A 20659-nucleotide genomic window follows, 5' to 3' on the forward strand; every position below is an offset into this window, starting at 1 on the left:
CTTTATGTTTGTAGTTCTTTTATAATTAAATAACATAAAAACAAACTCTCCGTTTCAGACTCTATTTATAGCCCTTGTCCAATTCATCACTGCAGCAGCAGCAACACTAGTATCCCATACAGTCAGAGAAAGAGACGACGTGCATAATATCTCGAGTATTTTCCTCAGTGCATGTGTTTGTCGGTGTGCTTGGGCGAGGGGGGGTGAATGGCCGAGGTTTAGCAAGGTAGAGCCTGACTGGAGGACAGAAAAGGAGTGGCTTGCTGCACAAGGGGGGACGCGGCGGGGGAAACAATGCCGACTGCATGCGCTAATCAATGGCTGGGCCACACAGGCGGGAGTGACAGCAGCAGGGGTGCACGGCCAGTTGTCTTGGCAACCCCAGCCTTCTGGGCCGTTGCAGCGCTGGGTCTCACCCTGGCGAGCGCGAGCGAACATCTGCCCACTGCAGGGATGGAGGGAATTGTGGGAGATGAATTGAGAGGGGAGGGAGGGAGGAGGTGTGTGTGTGTGTGGGGAGGAGAGTGGGGATAGGGATGGGGGGTTGAATAATTACCCGCACCGCCCAATAAGAGGGAGGGAATTTGTTTATAATCACCAGTTCCTTCGGGTGATTTGACAAATGTCTGGACCTCACTTGCATCATCCTGCTCTCTCGCTCTCCCACTCTCTCTCTCTCCTTTCTTCCTGAAATGGTTTCTGTCACCGAGAGCTGGGCCTGCCTGTACTGATGGATGACTGGATGGAGATGGAAAAATGAGAAATGGGAGATGGAGGGAAAGAACCAAAGGGATGGGTGTGACAGGCGGCATAAATTAGGCCCCCCAACAGTGCTGCGAGAGGAGCACAGCGTAATTAACAAATCTGTGCAGGTTGAATGTCACCCAGTGCACGGAAGGCGCGTCCTTTCTTCTGTCAGCCAAAGCTGTTTATAACGACAACATGATAGGTGGGTTTCACAGGCAGGGGCAGCTCTTTGGGAGATGCTGTCGTCAAAGAAACAAGACACCTGACAAAAAAATCAATTTAATCAACCTTTTGTTTAAAACTGAATGCAAGGACGCTTTTACAAAATCCTGACCTGCAGAGAGTGTAAATGTGGTCTTTAGTGGACAGTCTTTTGAGTAAACTTAAAAACACTGTCTGTGTGATCAGTAATGTGTGTGCCTGTGCGCGTCTGTGTGCGTGTGTTTGTGTGCGAGAGCGGAGCAGACGTGCCGTGCTACATTAACTCCTCAATCTTGTGAGTGTAATGTGTTTCTGACGTGTGATTACGGCGCCAGCCCCCGGGGCCAGCCAGGGAGGACACCATGATGGAGTGGCATGGGCCTGATGGGAGATTTTCTTTCTTTTTTTTCCATTTTTTTTTTGCAGAGCACAGAAACGAGGTTGAAAGAGAGGAGTCTGTTGCGCTAGCAGAGATAAGAGGAAAGAAAGACAACCTCTCGGGAATTCAGTGGCCTCTCACATGAGTGTGGAGACGTGATGTAAATACCACTTGAGGTCAATGATCACTTTAAAATGGTTGGCTGTTGGGCCATACCGATTTATTGCGTTTTGAAAGAAGAGAAACAGTTAGTCACAGATCAAGGCTGAGAAATTACGTTAATTAAACACAGAGATCTATATGTAGAGATAAGATGTACACACACATCATTGTGTGTGTGTGTGTGTGTGTGTGTGAGAAAGAGAGAGACAGAGAAAGTGTCTTATCAAAATGGGTTACTCTGAAGATCAATGCCAAATGACGAGGAAAAGCAAACTTAACATTTCAATAGAGGATTAGAAAAATACGTTTACTCACAATTATCAATTACAAACGGCATTAAATTAGACTAATTTCACAAGATATCTCCAGTTTAGTACTACAATTTCACATAATCATCACCATCTATTCAGCCAATGATGGAAACGTTTTACTACAAATTGCTTGTGGCTTGTGTGCACGGAGATTCCGAGTAGAACCTAACCTGGGTTACATGGCATGACATGCGCTCTGAGGAGAACAACTCAGTAAAGACCATTCAGTGTGTGATGACCTTAAGATTTTCATCAGAGCGCAATCTTATGCATCTAAACCACAGCCCTTTTCCAACTGATACATACAGTTAAGGCTCTGTGCTCCACTGTGTATCAGGTTGTGTGTGTGTGTTTGTATGTATGCGTAAGAGTCTGTGTGTGTGTGTGTGTGTGTGTGTGTGTGTGTGTGTGTGTGTGTGTGTGTGTGTAAGCGAGGAGAGAGCGCTGCTCTATCTACGTGGAGTCATCGTCATCGCCCGCCGGGAGGCACTGGTGTGCCCAGCTCCGCTGTGGCCGCGGCGAGACCACGCGACGTGACCGGTAATGAGGCATGTCATTCGAGCACTGCGCCTTGATGAGGAGTCATGGCATGAATGAGAACAGAAGCCATGGGACTGAGAGTGGGGCACTACATGCCCCCACACAACCATCCGACATCCACACAATCCAGCCAGCAAGAGTTCAGTTGCATTCTCACCCACACAAAGGGGAGAGAGAGCTGTTATGAGAGGCACCCATGTTGCTGGCTACAAATTAGACATCTATAGATGTCATCTATAAATGCATCTCTTGTAATTTAAGGGTTGATCATTGATTACATTTTTTAACAGTGTTTTAAAGCAACCATGCAAAATGCGTTGGTGCTGAAGGTTCACGATTGGCCTTCATCACCATTGAAAGGGGCTTTAATACAGTGAAATCATTATCAGTCTCCCTCCTCTTCCTCTGTTGGCTAACAACCTGTTTTTAAGAGGAGATCATTGCACAAGTCTGGTCATCAAATAAAATATTTATTAATATGAAATAACACCGTCTCTGGTCAAATATTGACACCCATCAGGTTAACTGGCCTGTTATTGTAGCGCTTTGAAATGTCTGCTTCAATCTGCAAGGGCACAAAAACAAAACAAAGCACACAGTCAGGCACACATGCATACACAAACACCCAGCGTCACACCAGAGAGGCACCAAATTATTAGTACGATACATCAGGTCACATGCCTGCCATTTTCCCCCAGAGATAATGAAGCATAATGTAATAATTCACCCAGACATATTCAGAGCTCACGATGCTTATGTTGATGCATGATTCAAAATTAAATACAGTCATTATCTTTGAGTAATCCCAGACTGGCCCCTTCTTCATATCTTATGTTGATCAAATAAACTAATTCAGTGCTTTGGACATTCTGAGCATGGACTCAGATAACAGAAATATGACAAATGGGTTGGTCATCTTTAGCAGAGAGACAAAGTTAACATTGGTATTTATTTATCTATACAGTAAAGCTATTGTTAGAAAGTTATTATCATAAACTTCAACTATTCTAGTTCCAATCAGACTAGATCAAATGACCGTTTCCTTCAATGCTCAAGGTTCCTCATATTCATTCTGAGCTGGGAAAGTCCACCCCAACTTCCTGGAATAATCTTCAATCCTATAAAAATGAACTCTCTACCGTCCTATGGTCAATTCATACCTATGTCAATTTGTAACTGTTTTAATTACTTTTTTTCTTTCCCCTCTAAAATATTATGTCTTTTTACTGTTTATTTGTTTTGATTTGTTTACTATCTACATTTCACTACAACTATCGTGTACTATTTTATTTTATTTTAAAGCGATTGGAATTCCGTCCATCATTGAAAATGAGGGCGGCTACCCTCAATGAATTTCTGAGAATTAAATATTAAAAAAGGCTGAATGAATGAATAAATCACTCCGTATGAATTCAATAAGTGTCCCACTGGTAGTACTGGGGCTGATGCTGCAGAGCAGGCAGGGGTGTGTTACCAGTTTGCGCAGCTCCTGGATGCGTGCCGCCAGCAGGTCAACGCGGGGCTCCAGTTTGGCCTGCTCCTCCAGAGCCTCCTGCCTCTTCTCGGCCAGGTTCGTCCGCTTCAGCAGCAGGATGTCCGCCTGCTTCAGCTTCTGACGCAGCATCTCCGACACACGCTCCACATACCTGACACACACACACACACACTTTTCTGTATCCGGGATGTTTGTAATTATGATATACAAGAAGCTTTACTACGCCATTTAGAGGAATCACTGCACACTGCACACACTTTTGACAACTTATTAGAGTATCAAATAGAGTCTGGTGTTACATGTACCAACTGAGTGAGATAATGGTATGACAACGTTTCACATGTTAATTATATATAAACAGCTCCAACTCTGAAACCCCTGGGCCTCGGTGTTGATTGGATGTTTTTACAGTGTGGACTTGCTATCTTCGTGTATGTAACAGCGATAGCCTAGTGTCCTGATTCATGTGTTCACTTTAGGCCTACTAAATAGGCTAATCAGGTGGCATTAAAGCAACACCAAAGAACTTTTCCTTTGTCGCACGCACACTATTTGTTTATCCAGCTTCGGCTTTGCAAATAACGATGTCCACAGACAAGGTAGAATATGTTGCATGATTTTATGAAAGTATGATGTATTGCGACATGCAAGTCAAATTTGTAGTTTCTTATGTCTCATTCCATCGAACTACAGATCCGCTACCCGATCTGGCAAACTTACATAGTGCATATAGCCGATAGAGGGCCACAAAGCGAATGCAGAAGTGCCGTTCACCCTGTTACGAGTTGATGAACCACTGAAACAATTTTGTTATAATATTTTATTTTATAATATAATATTTTAAGGTACAAAAAAAGTCTTTGGTGTTGCTTTAATTCTTACTTTCCTGGTGTCTCGCAGTTTTGTGGTAGGCTGTCAGTTAAACTTCTCATCTCCAATCATATTGGTTTTATTTATGGTTTGTGAGAAGTGGCACTGTCCTGAGCTGAAAAATATAGCCCTTCACGGCTTTATTATTGACTTAAAGGTTGTATCAACGATAGCAGGGATACGTCACTTCTGTTGATGTTCAAACAAAACAGAGAGCTAGCTCGCTACTCCCTCCCCAGTGCAATTAAAACTCTCCTAAGCGCGCATCTAGTCGGTTATTGGTTTCTCACACTTTATTTTGCCTCTGAGTGGGTTGCCAACCCTTGTTGGTAGCAATTGTTCTTGTGTACAGATCTCGGAGCCTAGGCCGCCTACAGAGACGCGTTTTTTTGACGGCCTGCTTATGGGGCAGACAGCTAGCGGATCGTTAGGAAAGATTAGATGAATGTGATCATTTATGTTTGGGCCTTTTTTGGGCCTGAAATCGCTGAAATCGCGTTTGTGTGTGAGTGCGTGTTGGCTGCTGTTAATTTCCTAAAGTGCTGAAATGCATACATTTTTGGACTACTTTTTTAAAACTCGTACAGGAACAATTCATATATGAGGTTTATTTTGGGCGTGGGTGTTGGGCATTGAATTGTTTGAGCACCCACTGATGGAAACATAAATTGGTGCCTAAGGATACAGCACATTATAATACATAAATTAAACTAACAATTTAAAAATGTGCTCTGCTGTTTTCCTGCTCTGTGATCAAAGTCGACGGCGAGCCTGTGGGATGTGGATGTGATGTGATGTAGGTGAGGCATACCGCGGCGAGGCCTGGATCATGAAGAGGTGCTGCATGCGCAGCGAGGTCAGGCGCTCCACCAGAGAGCGCACCTCGGCCAGCATGGCCGCCACGCGCAACGCTGTCTGCGCCTGGATGACCGAGGGCGCTAGCTGGAACTGGCTCATGGAAACCACGTCGCCCTCCACACTCATCTCGCTCAGACGCTGGACCAGGAACAACTCCACCTACACAGACAGCACACGGCAGAACGTGCACGTGGATCAATGCAGACGCTTGTTTACATTGTGTATGTGTGAGCACAAGTTCATGTTCTTACATATAAGTGAATATGAAATTGGACCCATGTGGGGAATGTCCAAATACCCATACAAATACCAATGCTCCTTAGGACACAGAGAATCTACACGCAAAAAATCAGCACCAAAAACACAGACTACACTCAAAAATTACACACACAAGGTTTGGACAGTGTTCAGTTGATGAAAATGTAACGATCTGATCACTGGACCCAATATAAAATCTTCCATTCATCATAACAGATATGGAAACTGGGCACAGGGCAGGCAGTATGTGTGGACAGAATTAGGTGGTGGGAGAGGGTTGGTCTTCTGGAGCTCCTGTATGTAATGCGTTTATCCATGGCTACATTTCATGTCAATAAGACCTTTGAAATTTGAACTCTTCAACTGACTGAAAATCAATGTGGCAAAATCAGATATCATATTGCAGGATGATTTTGGAAGCCCCTGTATAAACTGCAGTTTGTCTTATCCCTTTACAAAACACAATGCTTCAGCAGTGTTATGCAGCAACTTTGGTTGGTTTAGAATGACCTTGTGGACACTTTGTGATGAAAATAAATTTGAATACACAATACAATACACACTACCGTAGCTGGCCAAGAATGTGTTTTTGGCCCAGTGTGAATCCTGTCCATGTCTGTGAACAGCAGTGCACAAAAAAACCCCAAGTAGACATTCCGTACCTCCTTCAGCTCATCAATGAACTGGCTGCGTGTGTGTGGGGTTTCTAGAAGAGTCAACGCATCTTCACCCCTCGCCACGCCCTCTGGACCTGGGAATAACACACACACACACACACACACACACATATAAATAAAACATATAACAATGGATCAGAGAGACAAAGTCCTCTCCAGTAAGATATGACAGCCACCTCTGACCATTTGTGTAATTTTAAACACAAACACAAATTCAGTTGGAATACTCTTTTATTTAAAAAAAAAAAACTTATCACGCAAAATCAACCTTTTAACTAAAGTGACTAAAATACTGCTCCAAATAAAGGTCTCCAGTCAGTCTTCAGACTTTAGTTATATGCAAGTGACAGGAGAAGCAAAACAATGACACCATGTGGACTTAATAGGAAGCACTAGTTGAGTTACTTCACAATGAAAGTGAATTGAAAGTAAAGCGAAAATGAAATTAAACTTTAATGACATGAAAAGAAAATTAAACATGCAAAGCTATTACTGCTCAAATCGTCATAACTAAATGATGATGTCAAAATCCATCAGCACTCACAGTCTGTTCCTGCGTCGACAACTTCAATCTCTACAGGGACAGCGGCACTCTCTCCCCAGTCAATCCCATCCGCACCAGATTCCTAGCGGGAAGAGGACAAAATTAAACCTGTGGAAAATAATTCAGAGGTGACAACAATGTGCCTAATTTACTCCAGATTTTGACGGGATTGAGTTACAAAGGTGTAAGACAATCATACTCTTTCACTTCAATATGTAACCATACCATGCAGATCAGTAATGAAATGACCTGAACTAAATATTTCTCTGATTCATTTCTTAATATTTCTACTTAATACGTTGACTGAATCCCCAAATGTTATAGTCTACCTCTGAGACTGACACAGCCCATACTGGGTGTAGAGTTAGCCAGGGACCGGGAGAGGGGGTCACTTCAGCGTGTTCTCTTACCTCTACCCCAGGATCCAGACTGATGCCCCAGTCCACTCCGTCCTCCACAGTGATCCCAAAGTTCACATCGGCCGAGTCTGTTCCTGCACCTAGGTCACCCCAATCAATCTGAGGCAAGACAATGGATTATGTAAACAACATATATACATTCACATTCACTCTCTCTCTCTCTCTCTCTCTCTCTCACACACTCACACACACACACACACACACACACAAACACAAGTATGTTTGTATTTTCACAATTCAATTGTTCATAGTCCTGATTTGTCCTGTCAAGAAAATGTGAAATGTCAAAAGGCAATCAATTTTTGGAGGTCAACACAAAAGCTCACCACTTCCTCTGTGACTGTGTCCGGCGGAGCCTCCTCCACCACAGGCCTCTCGATGACTGTTGGCTCCTTCCCCGTCCTCCACTCGTACACTGTCGTGTTGCCCTTCTGCTGAATAAACTGTAGCATGGGCAGAACTGGCTCCTGCCTGTGACAGCACAGAATCACACACACACACACACACACACACACAGAGAGAGAGATAGACAGACAGACAGACAGACAGGGAGTGAGTTGTAAGTTCCTTGAAAGATTATGAAAACAAACTCGAAAGATGATAAAAACAAACAAGCACAAATCATTACTTCACCATCACAAACGTCTTTCTTCAAGCTGGTGACTTTTAACTACTTGCAACATGGTAAAGATGGACCCAAGCGTGCCTTTATCTCAGTGCTGGGACTCACCAGTCCGAGACAAACTGTGCGAAGGCCGTGTACAGCTGGATGAGCTCGCCCAGACAGGCGGCGTCCTTCCCAATTTCCCCCAGAGTGGTGGGCAGGTCCGTCACCAGAGACTGGAGCTCCCTGGCCACATTATCCCCCTGAATGACCAATATACACAGACACCAGAACAGGACATAGAGCCCATCTTTGAGTTTTGTGTGGGAGGGTGTGTGTGTGTGTGTGTGTGTGTGTGTGTGTGTGTGTGTGTGTGTGTGTGGTTGTTGTTGTTGTTGTTGTTGTTAAGTCCTCTGAGTATGGATACCAAATCTGTTTTGTTATTATTTCCATGATCGTACATTAGAAATAAGAAATATGACCCAAATCCCTTGCATATGAATAAACAAATCACTTGCAGTAGAAGTGTAAACACAACAAACCAAACCCCCATTGCCATAATACCTCTACATTTGCAACCTTCAAATAAGTGGTTTGGGGATGTGCATGTTGTCCAGTGTGTCCTCACCGTGATGCCGTACTGCTTGCAGGCAGCATAGTACTGCTCCCTCATGACGGCGGCTGAGTTCTGGCACTCCACCTCGCGGCGGCTCAGCTCCTGCTGGAGCTGCTGGGCTTTGGTCACCTGCTTCCTCAGGGCAGGGCCCTCATAGCTCACACTACGCACCATCAGGCTAGCCACTTCCGCTAACACACACAGTGCAGACAAGGAGAGACACTAGTCAAGGTGTACGGTGATGGACATCAATTAAAACTCATGAACAGGAATCTACATTCCACACACCTCTAGAATACATGTAGATTTTTCACATTTGTTGCCAGGCAACTAGTGCTATGTGATTATATCTGTAGAAATGTTTATCCAAGTAAGCTTACCCAAGTAAGCATTGTCTTTTTCATACAAGGACACAATTTCTTGCCAGTCCTGGTAAAGAAATTACAAACACGTGGAACACATGAGACAAAAGAGCAATGCTGAACGCCCCACAAGGACACGTGGCTCTGGTACATCTGTACTCACCTTCATCCTCTGAGATGAATATCTGCCAAAAATGTTCTTGGAGGATGCCTCGGTTCCTTTCAGAATTTCCACTATCCTTAGGCAGTTAAAGTAATGGATGTCTGTAATAACATAACACATTGAAGTTCAGTGTGGGTTGTGAGGTTTACTCCTTTTACTTGATTCACTCCATCAGCATCCATTTATCACAAATGGAGGACCACTTACGGGATCCCGACAGAAGCTGTTTAATCTCCTCATTCTCTGGCATATCTTGAATGGCTGCGTTGATCTTCTCTCGGATCTCTAACATGGCACTTTGCCATTTCAATGTGCAGTGTCTCCGGTCAACCAACCAGTCTGCAAAAACCAAGGATGAAGCAACAGTTACAAGGAGTACCATATGGAGAACTTGGCAAGTAGCTTATGCCTCAACTGTGCATATTAGCCAGACAGATGTTGGCTACACTGCAAAAACCGACCAACCAAATATATTAAAACCCCCAACACGTACATTAATTATGCCATCTATTGTAACTTCTGACATGACAGTAGAATGACCGTAGGTATTTGGACATACCCAGAAGTTTACTGTTTTGGATGTCGATAGGCAGATTCTGTATATTTTTCTGAAAAACAAAACACACAGAACACTGTTATTACACAGTAAATAAAAAAACATAATAATAATAATAATAATAATAAAAAAAAAACAATAATAAAAAAACATAAAAAAAGTTGCAGTTAAGAAGTCTATTCATTTGTGATGCAGTGCATGCTCAACTCCTCTCATTAGTCTGCAACATTCACCTCATTCATTCAACCGCGGCATTACATTATGTTCATTCCAGCTATTAGTCCAATGATGTTCAATGTGCTTTACAATTACAACGATCAAACGAAAACGAAGTAGCCTACTCTAAGTTCTGCAATTTCTCCAGACACTGCCTTGCAGTCAGCTGTCAAATGCATGGTCTTCAACAGTTAGCTAATGTTAGCTTGCAAAGAAGATATTATTGCCTCGCTAGCTACTTAAACAAGTTTTTAAAAATAGGCAGATAGTTTTCCCGTACACCCACCTCCATTGTGTCTTCAATGGCATAAAATTATTTATAATTCAAAACAACAGCGTGGCAACATTTCCAATTTTAACCACGTTAGCCTCAGTGGTTACAGTACGCCTCCATGCTAAACTGTGATGTTTACAGAGAACTGCCACGTCAAATTAGTGTAAACCTATCAGAGCACGAGGTTAGCAGAAGTGAAAGGAACCAATTGAAAAACGTTTTACTGCAGCAAATAATTCTCCTTTCCCTGTGATTTTCACACATGCCAGCAGATGGCATTCCTGCCTAGAGAAACAAACTTCTGTTGTGTTGTCCTGTACGTCTATCTGTGCAGAGAAGCAGCAACCAGGTGCAACATCATTACATAGAAAAGAAACCTATTTTAAGGTGAATTCATTCTATAAACCTTATGATCTTCCACAAGAACAATTTCTATGAGGGTAGCTTTTTCTGTGTTAATAATTTCTTACTCCTCTTTTCAAAGAGCTCTCATCACAGCTCCTTCTATAGAGGCTATATGTTTGTTCAAGAGACATTTATGGATTTCTGTGTTTGCTCTAAGTGAAGCACCTTATCGCAGGTGTCTGGATTCCAAAGAACTCTCTTGATTAAGCACAAGGCTCAAGTTTATGACTGGACCTGGTGAAACATCTCAGTGGCATTCAGTGAAACTTTCCCACTTCACACCTAAAGGTGGTCTCTGGCGCTTGTCAAACAAGAGATTACACACAAAAAAAATGTTGCTGAATAGAACAGTAGGAGAAATGGTTACTTAAGGGTTGACAAAGCCAATGAGAAAGAAAACAACAGTCAACCTGCTTTAATAGTACACAGTCGATAGGTTTATAAAGTCAGATGCTTTGTGGCAGGGCCTTTTCTGGTGCCAATGGAACTCTGTGGTCACTGGACGCTTACTCGGTGCAGTTGTATGATGATTTCCTGGATTAATTTCAGCTTTGTACGGACCTAATGAGCTTAACACAGTCAAGAATTCAACCAAATTCTTTGAAGTCTGACAACCATTGAGATGCTTCCCGCTCCCCTTCTGTGATGGGCCAGGCTCTGTTGTTGTCACAGATTCTCCAGAGACTGTTCTCATTGCTATTGAGAACTATTTCAAAATGTTATGTGTTTTATGTGATATTTGTGTGTGATGTTATTTCACAGTGTGAGTCATTATCTACTTTCTATCATCATGACCATGAGTCATCAAAATATACAGACCTCAGGATAGTGATTCTGGTCGGGCAGGAACAGGGAGACCCTTACACATCAGGCAAGTATGCTGAAAAGCTGTTTAAACAGAGCTTATTTATTACACTGACGGCCCTTTTCTTCCACCTTGTTCGGCGTATCAGAATTTTAATCTTAAGACGCTTAGCCTTTAAGACTTGGATGGAAAAACAAAGACTGGAACAGTTAAGGGGCGCCATGGCATGGCTATAAGGCTTCATCCCCTCTTATTTGAATGCATTCAAATGGGCCAGCCGCCAGGGATGGAACTACATGTCTGATTTCCCTCGTAAATGCAAAACTTTGAGGCCATTTCGTCCCTTTGACATCTCAATAACATAGTATTTGTGATGGCTATCGTGAAAGAATCCTAAGTTTAAACCTAAATCAGAAGGCTAATTATAGGATGGTTCACAACAATTCAACTTTGTCCTGTGCTAGTTTATTTGCATATGTCCAGCCCATAATAGTCTGGTATTTAACCTTTATGATTAGTTTGAAATGAGTATTAAGTGTAGTACTTCAATATGGTATTGAGTACCACAGTTGGATAAGACGAAGTGAAGTGTATCTATAGTAAAGTGTTTACACCAAATTACTCCCAGCCCTGAACCTGATGCCTATATGGGAGGCAATGCCAGCTGTGTTTGCATACAGTAGTGTGAGCTGCCATGGCATCTGTACCTCTTTGTTTGAACAAACCAACCACCACCCCACCCCCTGGCCTAACTTTTAATTTGGCCACATCACAAGAGAGCAATAGAGATCTCCGCAGAACGATAATCCCAGAGAAAACCACTACAATGGAAAGCGTGAGTGAGTCTTTTCGCTGGTACACTTAACTCAAACAAAAAGGGTTTTTGGTACCACTACATAGAAAGATGATGGAGAATTAAATGGCTAGACAAAACACACTCTTGAGACAGGGTTTCATTTCATAATACTGGGAATTCCCATGTCACTGTTGACTTTGACCCAGACAGAGCGTACAATTTGCATAAACAATACAGATTCAGAACTTAACACATGTTGCTTGTGTATGACTTGTAAGTTAGGGTGTCTCTGTGTCAATATATAAATGTAATGTAAACATTGCACCACAGTAGGACTATGCTGTCTGGGAAAAGCAAGCTCTCGCCCTCCCCTACTGATCACATGGGTCTGCCATTTACTCAGGTTGCAAGGGGCTGGCCCTCACACTCGCCTTGGGACTCAAACAGTGTGCTTGTGGGACATAGTGTCTGGCTTGTGTGTGTGTGTGTGGTGTGTGTGTATGTAAGAGAGAGAGAGAGAGGGAGAGAGAGAGAGAAGGAGCAAGAGAGAGATGCACCTGTGCCCTTGCACCTTACCACTCAGGAGTCTTCGTGGGAGAAGTTTAGGCGGACTATAGCAGCACATAGAACAGCTGGAGAGAACTGCCGAGCCGACGCAGAGCAGCATGATTTTTAGCGGAGATCACATTTTCAGTGATACCATCGTCTGACACTTGACATTGCTGGGACGCTGCCACGTCTGAAGGGAGTCTGGCCCAGAAGAGGACGGAGGAACCACCAGCCCTTCATTATTTAGGTGAGAACTTTGCCTACCTTACAACTACTCGGGGGTTGCCACTGACCCCCATTGACTGGCCTGCCTGGCCTGTCTATTTAATTAAAGAAGCATTCTTTCTTTTCTAAAAATGCTTATTTAATTGTACTTTATTCTACGTGTATGGCACTACTAACAGTGAATTGTACAGTACCAAAAATGTACTAAACTATGATATTGCGTGACCCTAACCCTAGGCCAGTTTTGTCTGTTTTCGTTTGAGAGTCGCTTCTGTGTATCATGTATTATATTTAGTTTCTTTAGAGAAAGGTACGTTTTACTGCAGGTCCAGAGTTCAGCGCTTGCCTGTACATTGCTGTGGGTACAGTAGATCAGGTGCCCATGAATTACCATGACAACCATCTTCAATCCTAGATCAGCAAGATTTGAGGAAACCCCCAGTTACAAAAGGGATCCGGCCAAGACCCTTCGTCCCTCCCCTCCCTTCCCCCTTCGCCTGCCCTTGTCAGCGGCTTACATTTTTATTACGAGACCAGGATGCCCTTGAGGCCACCTTTCGTCGCCTTGGTCAAACATTGTATCACTCGGAGACTTTTGAACTTGGTTAGTGATTGCTCAGGGTTACTGTGGTGTGGCTTTGCTGTGATCTTTCAGGCTCCTTTGCTCACCCACACAAAACGAAGAACAAGGTAACTTATTAAGCAGGAAGGGGTTTCGCCAGACTCCTCAGTTTGCATTGATTTTGAAATGGGGGGAAAAAAACTCACTGCAGTTCTAAGATGCTAGAGGCTTTGATTTGTCACTGTTTGTCCAATCTGCATTTTCTTAGACATCATCAAAGGATGAGCTATGTACACCAGTGTCTTTATTCAAATCCCAATGCGGACAGAATGATCTGTTAAGTCAGATGAGGACACAACCTTTTCTTGCAAGGAACACAGAACCTGATCTCTGCAACTTCCAACACCACCTGAACTTGGTCCAATTAAGCAAAGGTGTTGGTTCAGTTTGGTCATTATGTAAGTGCAGAGAAAGAGTAGTGGGTGTCGTGTGTTGGTATTACACAATTTGGAGATCTTGGAGTAGTGAACTTCGACAGAATGTATCTGTATCTATAAGCCTGAAAAAACAGAGATGCACATATGCGTTCATTCAGTAAACATTCACAATACACATCCTAAGGAACTGCTAACAAAACCTTGCAGTTATCTCGTAATTCATTCAGCAGTTGGAGGAAAAGTATGCAATGAAGTGAATAATCCCCAAGGATATTTATACTCGCACGGCATTCACCACAGAATCTATAAATCCACTTCAGGAAAAGGAGAATTTGTTCTTAGGGTGTGCTCCCCCTACCCTATCTATTTGATTTGTGTGATGCCTGTAAAAGATGCACGCCTTAAAACGTTTACTCATATATCATTTCCCCCCACCCTGAAAGATAAAACACTCTGTTGCTATTGAAGCCACAGATATGTGTGTTGTGAGCATAAGCATCCTAAATGAGCAAATGTTCTCTTGGGAGAGGTTGCCTGGTGACAGAATGACACACCCTATAGCCTCTGATAGAGAGGGCATGGCTAAACAATTGCAAAAGTGTGAGTGTGTGTGTGTGTGTGTGTGTGTGTGTGTGTGTGTGTGTGTGTGTGTGTGTGTGCGCGCGCACGTGTGTGTGTGTGACATCTGTGCGTGTGTTTTGAATGAGTACATGCTGAGTGCATGCTTTTAGATAGCGTGTGTTTGTGTCTATCGCCTGGTGTTTGCCTTAGCTAATGGTACAGATGTAGATAACAGTTCTGAGTGCATCTGAACAAGTAGTAATAAAAGCTACATGGCCATGTATACTGGCCAGTTAGTTCTGTTCAGCTTTATACAAGTTGTAAGTTCTTTCATAGGAAAGTCCTGAAACATTGAGCTTAGAGTTGATCCACTCATGTGATGTTATCTAGCTCATACTGGGACCCAGTGAGCTGACAGAGGATACACTGGGGATTCTCATGCATTTTTCAGTAGGGGTTTGGAGTTGGGTGTCCTCCTCCATTTACTTTTTCAGTTGCCGAGATCATGAGGGTGCCCGGGAGCTCTGGTGGGGCATTCTGTGGTGCATATCTGTGGAGAGACATGGACGCTTCTGAGTTCAAAACACTGGAGGCCAGTGGGCGCTTCTGAACTGGACTGGGGGGGGGGGGGGGGGAGTCAAGCATTGTTTATTTTGCAGACTTCTTGATACGATCTAACTAAATGTGCCGATTGTCACTTCACTACCATGTCAGCAATGACAGCACACCTGTGGAGAGGGAGCTGATAAGAAATACTCAGAAATGTGGTATTTTCCTGCACTCTCAGCACAGGGAAAGAGCTCCGACACGTAGTGCACATAATGTACTCAGCCTGCCCTCTACATCAATCGAGTGACTAATTCTGACCATGTGAGTTGAGTCAGGTAACTCCTATAATCTTTAACAAGGTGTTGTTAACACAAGCACTGTTACTGTAAAGTGTCGCGTTGCAGTCTTTTGAAATCACTGTCCATATCTTACCCTGTAAGGAGAAAACTCGCAGGAGAACTTTTACTTTTGTGAGCTTGTTGACACATGCATATTTGGGCTTCAATTTATATCACTTGACTGACAACCTGATGACAAATTTTGTGACATCTGCGTTTATACTGACACACTTTGCCTCCTTTATCGCCTCAGGTCTCAAGAGCTTTTAGTTCCTGTTCCCTGTCATGGCCGACCCAGCCTGGTGGAAACTGACCTTCCTGCGCAAGAAGAAGTCAGAGGCCAAAGTCCTGTATGAGATCCCAGCTGAGTTCGCCAGCAACACGGACAACAAGGACGGCTGCGGTGACCCCACCGACAGCCAGTTCAATGCCAGGCTGGAGAAGATAGTGGACAAGTCCGCCACCAAGGGCCGCCACGTCAAGGTCTCCCACTCTGGCAGGTTCAAGGAGAAGAAGAGGATCCGTGCCACACTGGCCGAAAACCCCAACCTCTTCCCCGAACACAGCATGGCCGACGAGAACCACGTGACGGCCAAAGACAACTAACTGACTCCGACAAATAACACAGACTCATACTGACGTACAAAAACTCACAAAATGTTTGCCTCAAGTGTGTGTGCATTTTTATAAGTGTGTGCAGATATGTGTATATACAGAAAGATTTACAGGACTAAAGCTTTATTCACATGCTTAAAATGAATAAGAAATTATATGTGACTGTTCATCACCAATACTGGAGGACACTGAGATCTCCTCTCTGCCACTGTGTTTGTAACACAGGAGAGGAAATCATTTGCATACTCACAAAGGCTGTTTGATTAGTATCTTCTTTCTTGATAGCACGAGACTTTCACTGATCTTTCCATCATTTGGGGATTTGCAAGACAATCACAAAGTGTTGATAAATATGCATCATCTTGGATATGGTGTGAATTATGTTTTGCCATGTATTAAATGATTACCACTGTTTTTACTCTTGCCACAATATTCATTCTGGTCCTATTCGAGAAATGAAGTGCAGTTGATGGGATGCTGATTGCCGTGCTTCTTAACGCTTCAGTGAATGACATGATGATGGCAGGGCTTGTTCAGTTAACCTCCACGCTAGATCGGTTTTTATCTGACTGAGATAAGGCTACTCTATCTCAGTTCCAGCATCATTTTACTCAGGCAATCAAGGAGTAGTGGACAGGGACCTGACTATGGCAAGTGGATATAGGTGTGGTCAGTGGAGTGAGGCTGGGAGGTGGTACCTCTCTTGCTATCTTTGTGACAGTTCTGCATCATTTGTTTGAAATTTTGAATTATTTTGTAAAGAGTTCTTTTGTAAAATCAACAAGACTTTTAATAAATCGATCCAATGGTGATGTGTGTTGCACACATCACATATATTCAGGTGCACATCTTCATTACTTATTTACAGTGCAAGCAGAGAGCAATGGAGATGGCATGGTTCCAGTCAGTAGCATTACTCAATTACGCAATCAGGTGAAAATGTAACTGAAGAGTTCACCAGTCATCTTTGATGGTTTTTTTTTGGCACAACACTGCCATCTCCTGACTGGCCATGGAAAAAAAAAAAAACACATCAGTAACTCAAGTACGTCTTTATTGTATACTTTTCACGTTCTCTTAAACTATATTGCAGAAGAACCCTTGGTGCATTATGACAGAATTAATATACACATATCTATCTCAGATTCACTAACACACATTAGGACATGTAAACATTACCACTGGAATCACGGTGCAGTCAAGTTTACTCTAAATACTGCATTGATTAAGTTTTAGGGAAACTTGGCACTTCATAGCACTTGTATGTATTCATCGCTATCAGGAAGGTGAATTACACACCTATGAAACAACACAACACAAACAGAAACGCACACAGGAATTTTGGACACATTTGCAATCTTCATTACACACATGTTGACATGAGGTCAGTGGCACTGAAAGACATTTAATTTTACGGTATGAGATCAGCCTCATACAGTTTTAAAGGCAGAGGAGCTTGTGCTTTAAGACTTCTGAGTGCTGACAATGCTCTGTGGGAAAGTAATGACATCAGCTCAAACGTGTACACCACACAAGATACTTCACTCGAAAAAGAGCGTATCCTTTGGACAGCAATGAGACCGCCATTATCAGGGAGAGTTATGGCCTCGGTCTTCCATTTGTAAATACACTCGGTTATAACTGCATGTACATTTCCAAAACAAAAAAAACACTGAGCCATGTCAGGACAGAACACCTCAAGACCAACCAGCAACTCAGAACATGAAATGGCTTTGAGGTGGATTTTAAATATATACCCTGTCCCTTTCAAAATAGATGTTTTATCTAACACTGATGGGAGGCATGGGATGTCAATCAAGGCGACAGCCTCTGATAGACCCAGCCCCCCTCTGCGTGGTGCTGCATGTCCTTCAGCTCTGGCTCTCCCTTTTTCGGTCTTGTGAACACTATCCGGTCGTGGAGCCTGTTGGTCTGGCCTTGCCAAAACTCAATGTAGTAAGGCTTGACGATGTATCCCCCCCTAGAGGAAGAGAGGAAAAAAGGCATCAAACATACTCTTTGAACTGGCGTAATGGTGACATCCTGTGGACTTTGATTTCCACAGCTGTGGGTACAGGATGTCATTCAGTTTATGGGTGAACTGAGGATTGCCGCTTTCATAATTCATTAATTTGTTTGTAATACTTTTATAATACGTCTTATGTGTAAAGTGTCATTTTAGGTCTAAAATGATGTGTGTAGAGTTTATTTTAGGCACATCTGCCCTGTTAACATCGGCCAATGGACAACAGATGCAAAATAGCCATTTTGGCTAATTCTGGCGCATTTACATTTTTTTATGTTTATTAATGTGCACTGTCCATGTCTAAATAAACCTTAAATAATTACTCTTCAAATCACATGGATAAAGACAAAAGGGTTCTTCTCTACCTTACAAAAATGTCATAACAGCATCACTCACCAATAGTCAGGCATTGGGACATCAGTGTCCTTATACCTTTCTTCTAATTCAGCATTCTTCTGTCTCAGGTACTGCAAAGAAAAAGCAAACAAGTTCCTAGACCTCTCTGTGTCATGTCAGAGCCAGTTATGACACTGCAAATGATTACAGGCAACTGTAAAGGAAATGCTTCTTCTTTGAATAGTTAGCTAGAACGTTGATATATAATTGGTGACATATAAGAAGTGACTACAGTTTTTAGTATAATTTTTAACCCCAGTTCTAAGGCTCATCCAATGTCTGGACAGCCCAATATAGCCCTACACATTCTGTACCCTGATCTTGTGCTCACAAGCATATTCAGACATTTATTGCCTGACGTCTTACCTCTCTGTCTGGTATCGCCGTGCTTTGGCGGCTCACCACAGCGCCGATTTGGCTGCTCTTGGGACGAGAGTGAAAGTAATCACAGGAGCTCTGGAAGGGGATTCGCTCCACGTTGCCCTCAATGCGGACCTAAGGAGAAACCACACCACACCAGTCAGGATGGGCAAAATGGATATAATACAGCCTAGTGCCATGTCGCCAGGCCTTATGTGTTACGTTACACTGGTGCAGACATTCCACTAGGTACATTAAAGCTCAGATCAACCCAGCAATGTACTTGTACACTAAACATTTTATCAAATATCAAATGACCATGAGAAAATGCAGAGAAAATATAGCATGGCTCTTACCTGTCTGTTTAAGGGCTCCCAGTAGAACACTAGGCAAGCATATGGGTTGCTCTCCTGAAGACAAGAGAACACCATGTCATATAAGATAAGCAAAGTAGGCTACACATTCTCACAGGATGACCCCAGACCAAAAAGCTGAAGTCATTACAGATGTGTTTGTGTAGTGTGTGTGGTGGGTCCATTTTCATTCTTCAGACTACTCACCAGCTCTTGGCCTTTGCGGCTCTCATAATTGGTGAAGAAGCGGAAGCCCTCATGACTGAAGCCTTTCAGCAGCACCATCCGTGCAGATGGGCGTCCATCTCTGAGGAAAGAACAGCAGTGATTGATTTTGTAAATAGTTACAGGTGAAACTGCTACACCGAATGAATGGCCCTCTAATAATCGAGTAGCCTATAAGACAAGGGTGATGATTGTTGGACACTCACTTGGTAGCAGTGGAAATACACATTGCATTAGCCTCTCCAACTTCTGGGCATTTCGTCGCTTGCTCAAACCAGTCACCAAACTGTTTTATAGGGTCCAGCGAAACCAACTGATCCTCTTCGAAACACTGAGAAGTAGATGTTAAGGGCAGAAAACAATACATTGTAATTTCCAACAATATTCCTTCCATTCATTCACAATGAATGATGGATCACGCGGCCGCACAATCAGTCTATGCTATTTAAAGCTTTGCAGGAGCATTCAGAATATTTGCTGAGTTGACTGCATTAAGGAAGTGCATTCAATGAATGTCATGTTGGCTAGGTCAAGATCAACCATGCTGGTAACGGAACATGATTTCTGACGATACATAATGTAACAACTTTTCACACTAACACTTAAAACTATATGACATTTTCAGTTAAGAAAAGGACAGCAAAATGACAGCGGTGTTCATCTCGAGTCACGACTTCAGGTTAAGTAGGGTGAGGTGAAGCGAAGCTATAACGTCCAAACATTACCTGATCGTCTCCTTTGTATTTCTTTCTCATGTCACTCAAATCCATTGCACTGTGCGTGTCCGTAGGTTTCGTGCAAAAAAATAAAGAATTTAACTTATGTTTGCAAGGAGTCAGGAAGGCATAGGGTTTACAATATTCCCCTATTTTTCCAATGTTCCTCGATGCAATGACACTCAGCGCACGTATCATGCTTGTACAACAGCGCCAAACGTTGGGGATTCCGTCATCACGTTTTGTTCATTGCGTAAACATGAAAATGGTAATCGAAAGGGCATCGAAAATACCTCCGCTGAGTTTGGTAACACCAATGCAAACGCCTCAAATGCGCTAGTAAAGTGTAAATTGTAACGTTGTATATTTGCCATACTTTGTATAAGTGCTACTTAAACGACACAAGTAAACGTCATGTTTGGAACGTGTAACGACTTGGATGCATAGCTTGGATGATGCTGTAAACATGTATTTCTTTTTCTTGAAAAT

At 43.0% G+C, this 20659-nt stretch overlaps 3 protein-coding genes across 3 annotated transcripts; 1 reads left to right on the plus strand and 2 right to left on the minus strand.

Annotated features, from left to right (window-relative positions):
* Positions 1-2789: 2789 nt before the first annotated feature.
* Positions 2790-10397, minus strand: cdk5rap3 (CDK5 regulatory subunit associated protein 3). Its single transcript, XM_042083603.1, has 14 exons — positions 10265-10397; positions 9766-9814; positions 9414-9545; positions 9207-9307; positions 9062-9110; positions 8694-8872; positions 8192-8328; positions 7788-7932; positions 7453-7560; positions 7043-7124; positions 6484-6572; positions 5517-5722; positions 3815-3986; positions 2790-2905 (listed from the first exon to the last, which is right to left on the minus strand). The coding sequence occupies exons 1-14, from the start codon at positions 10268-10270 to the stop codon at positions 2840-2842; spliced, it is 1521 nt and encodes a 506-aa protein (XP_041939537.1). The 5' UTR covers positions 10271-10397; the 3' UTR covers positions 2790-2839.
* Positions 10398-12659: 2262 nt separating this feature from the next.
* Positions 12660-16508, plus strand: prr15lb (proline rich 15 like b). The gene is made up of 2 exons (XM_042082631.1): positions 12660-13054; positions 15733-16508. The coding sequence occupies exon 2, from the start codon at positions 15765-15767 to the stop codon at positions 16083-16085; it is 321 nt and encodes a 106-aa protein (XP_041938565.1). The 5' UTR covers positions 12660-13054; positions 15733-15764; the 3' UTR covers positions 16086-16508.
* Positions 16509-17130: 622 nt separating this feature from the next.
* On the minus strand, positions 17131-20638 carry pnpo (pyridoxamine 5'-phosphate oxidase). Its single transcript, XM_042082629.1, has 7 exons — positions 20180-20638; positions 19661-19785; positions 19437-19536; positions 19233-19286; positions 18883-19011; positions 18517-18587; positions 17131-18075 (listed from the first exon to the last, which is right to left on the minus strand). Exons 1-7 carry the CDS (start codon positions 20366-20368, stop codon positions 17910-17912), a joined length of 834 nt encoding a protein of 277 aa, XP_041938563.1. The 5' UTR covers positions 20369-20638; the 3' UTR covers positions 17131-17909.
* Positions 20639-20659: the final 21 nt, after the last annotated feature.

Source organism: Alosa sapidissima, chromosome 24, assembly GCF_018492685.1.
Source record: "Alosa sapidissima isolate fAloSap1 chromosome 24, fAloSap1.pri, whole genome shotgun sequence".
NCBI classification, from domain to species: Eukaryota; Metazoa; Chordata; class Actinopteri; order Clupeiformes; family Clupeidae; genus Alosa; species Alosa sapidissima.

Excerpts from the sequence above, each read along its gene's own strand:
- cdk5rap3 (XM_042083603.1), bottom strand. Across the intron at positions 9,546-9,765 it reads CCAAAACAGTAAACTTCTGG|ACTGGTTGGTTGACCGGAGA; the intron begins GTATGTCCAAAT and ends TGGTTTTTGCAG. Across the intron at positions 7,125-7,452 it reads GTCTGGATCCTGGGGTAGAG|GAATCTGGTGCGGATGGGAT; the intron begins GTAAGAGAACAC and ends TCTTCCCGCTAG.
- pnpo (XM_042082629.1), bottom strand. The coding sequence starts at position 20,368 with ATGATACGTGCGCTGAGTGTCATTGCATCGAGGAACATTGGAAAAATA. Across the intron at positions 19,537-19,660 it reads TGTATTTCCACTGCTACCAA|AGATGGACGCCCATCTGCAC; the intron begins GTGAGTGTCCAA and ends TTCTTTCCTCAG. Across the intron at positions 18,588-18,882 it reads CGGCGATACCAGACAGAGAG|TACCTGAGACAGAAGAATGC; the intron begins GTAAGACGTCAG and ends TTTTCTTTGCAG.
- prr15lb (XM_042082631.1), top strand. The coding sequence starts at position 15,765 with ATGGCCGACCCAGCCTGGTGGAAACTGACCTTCCTGCGCAAGAAGAAG.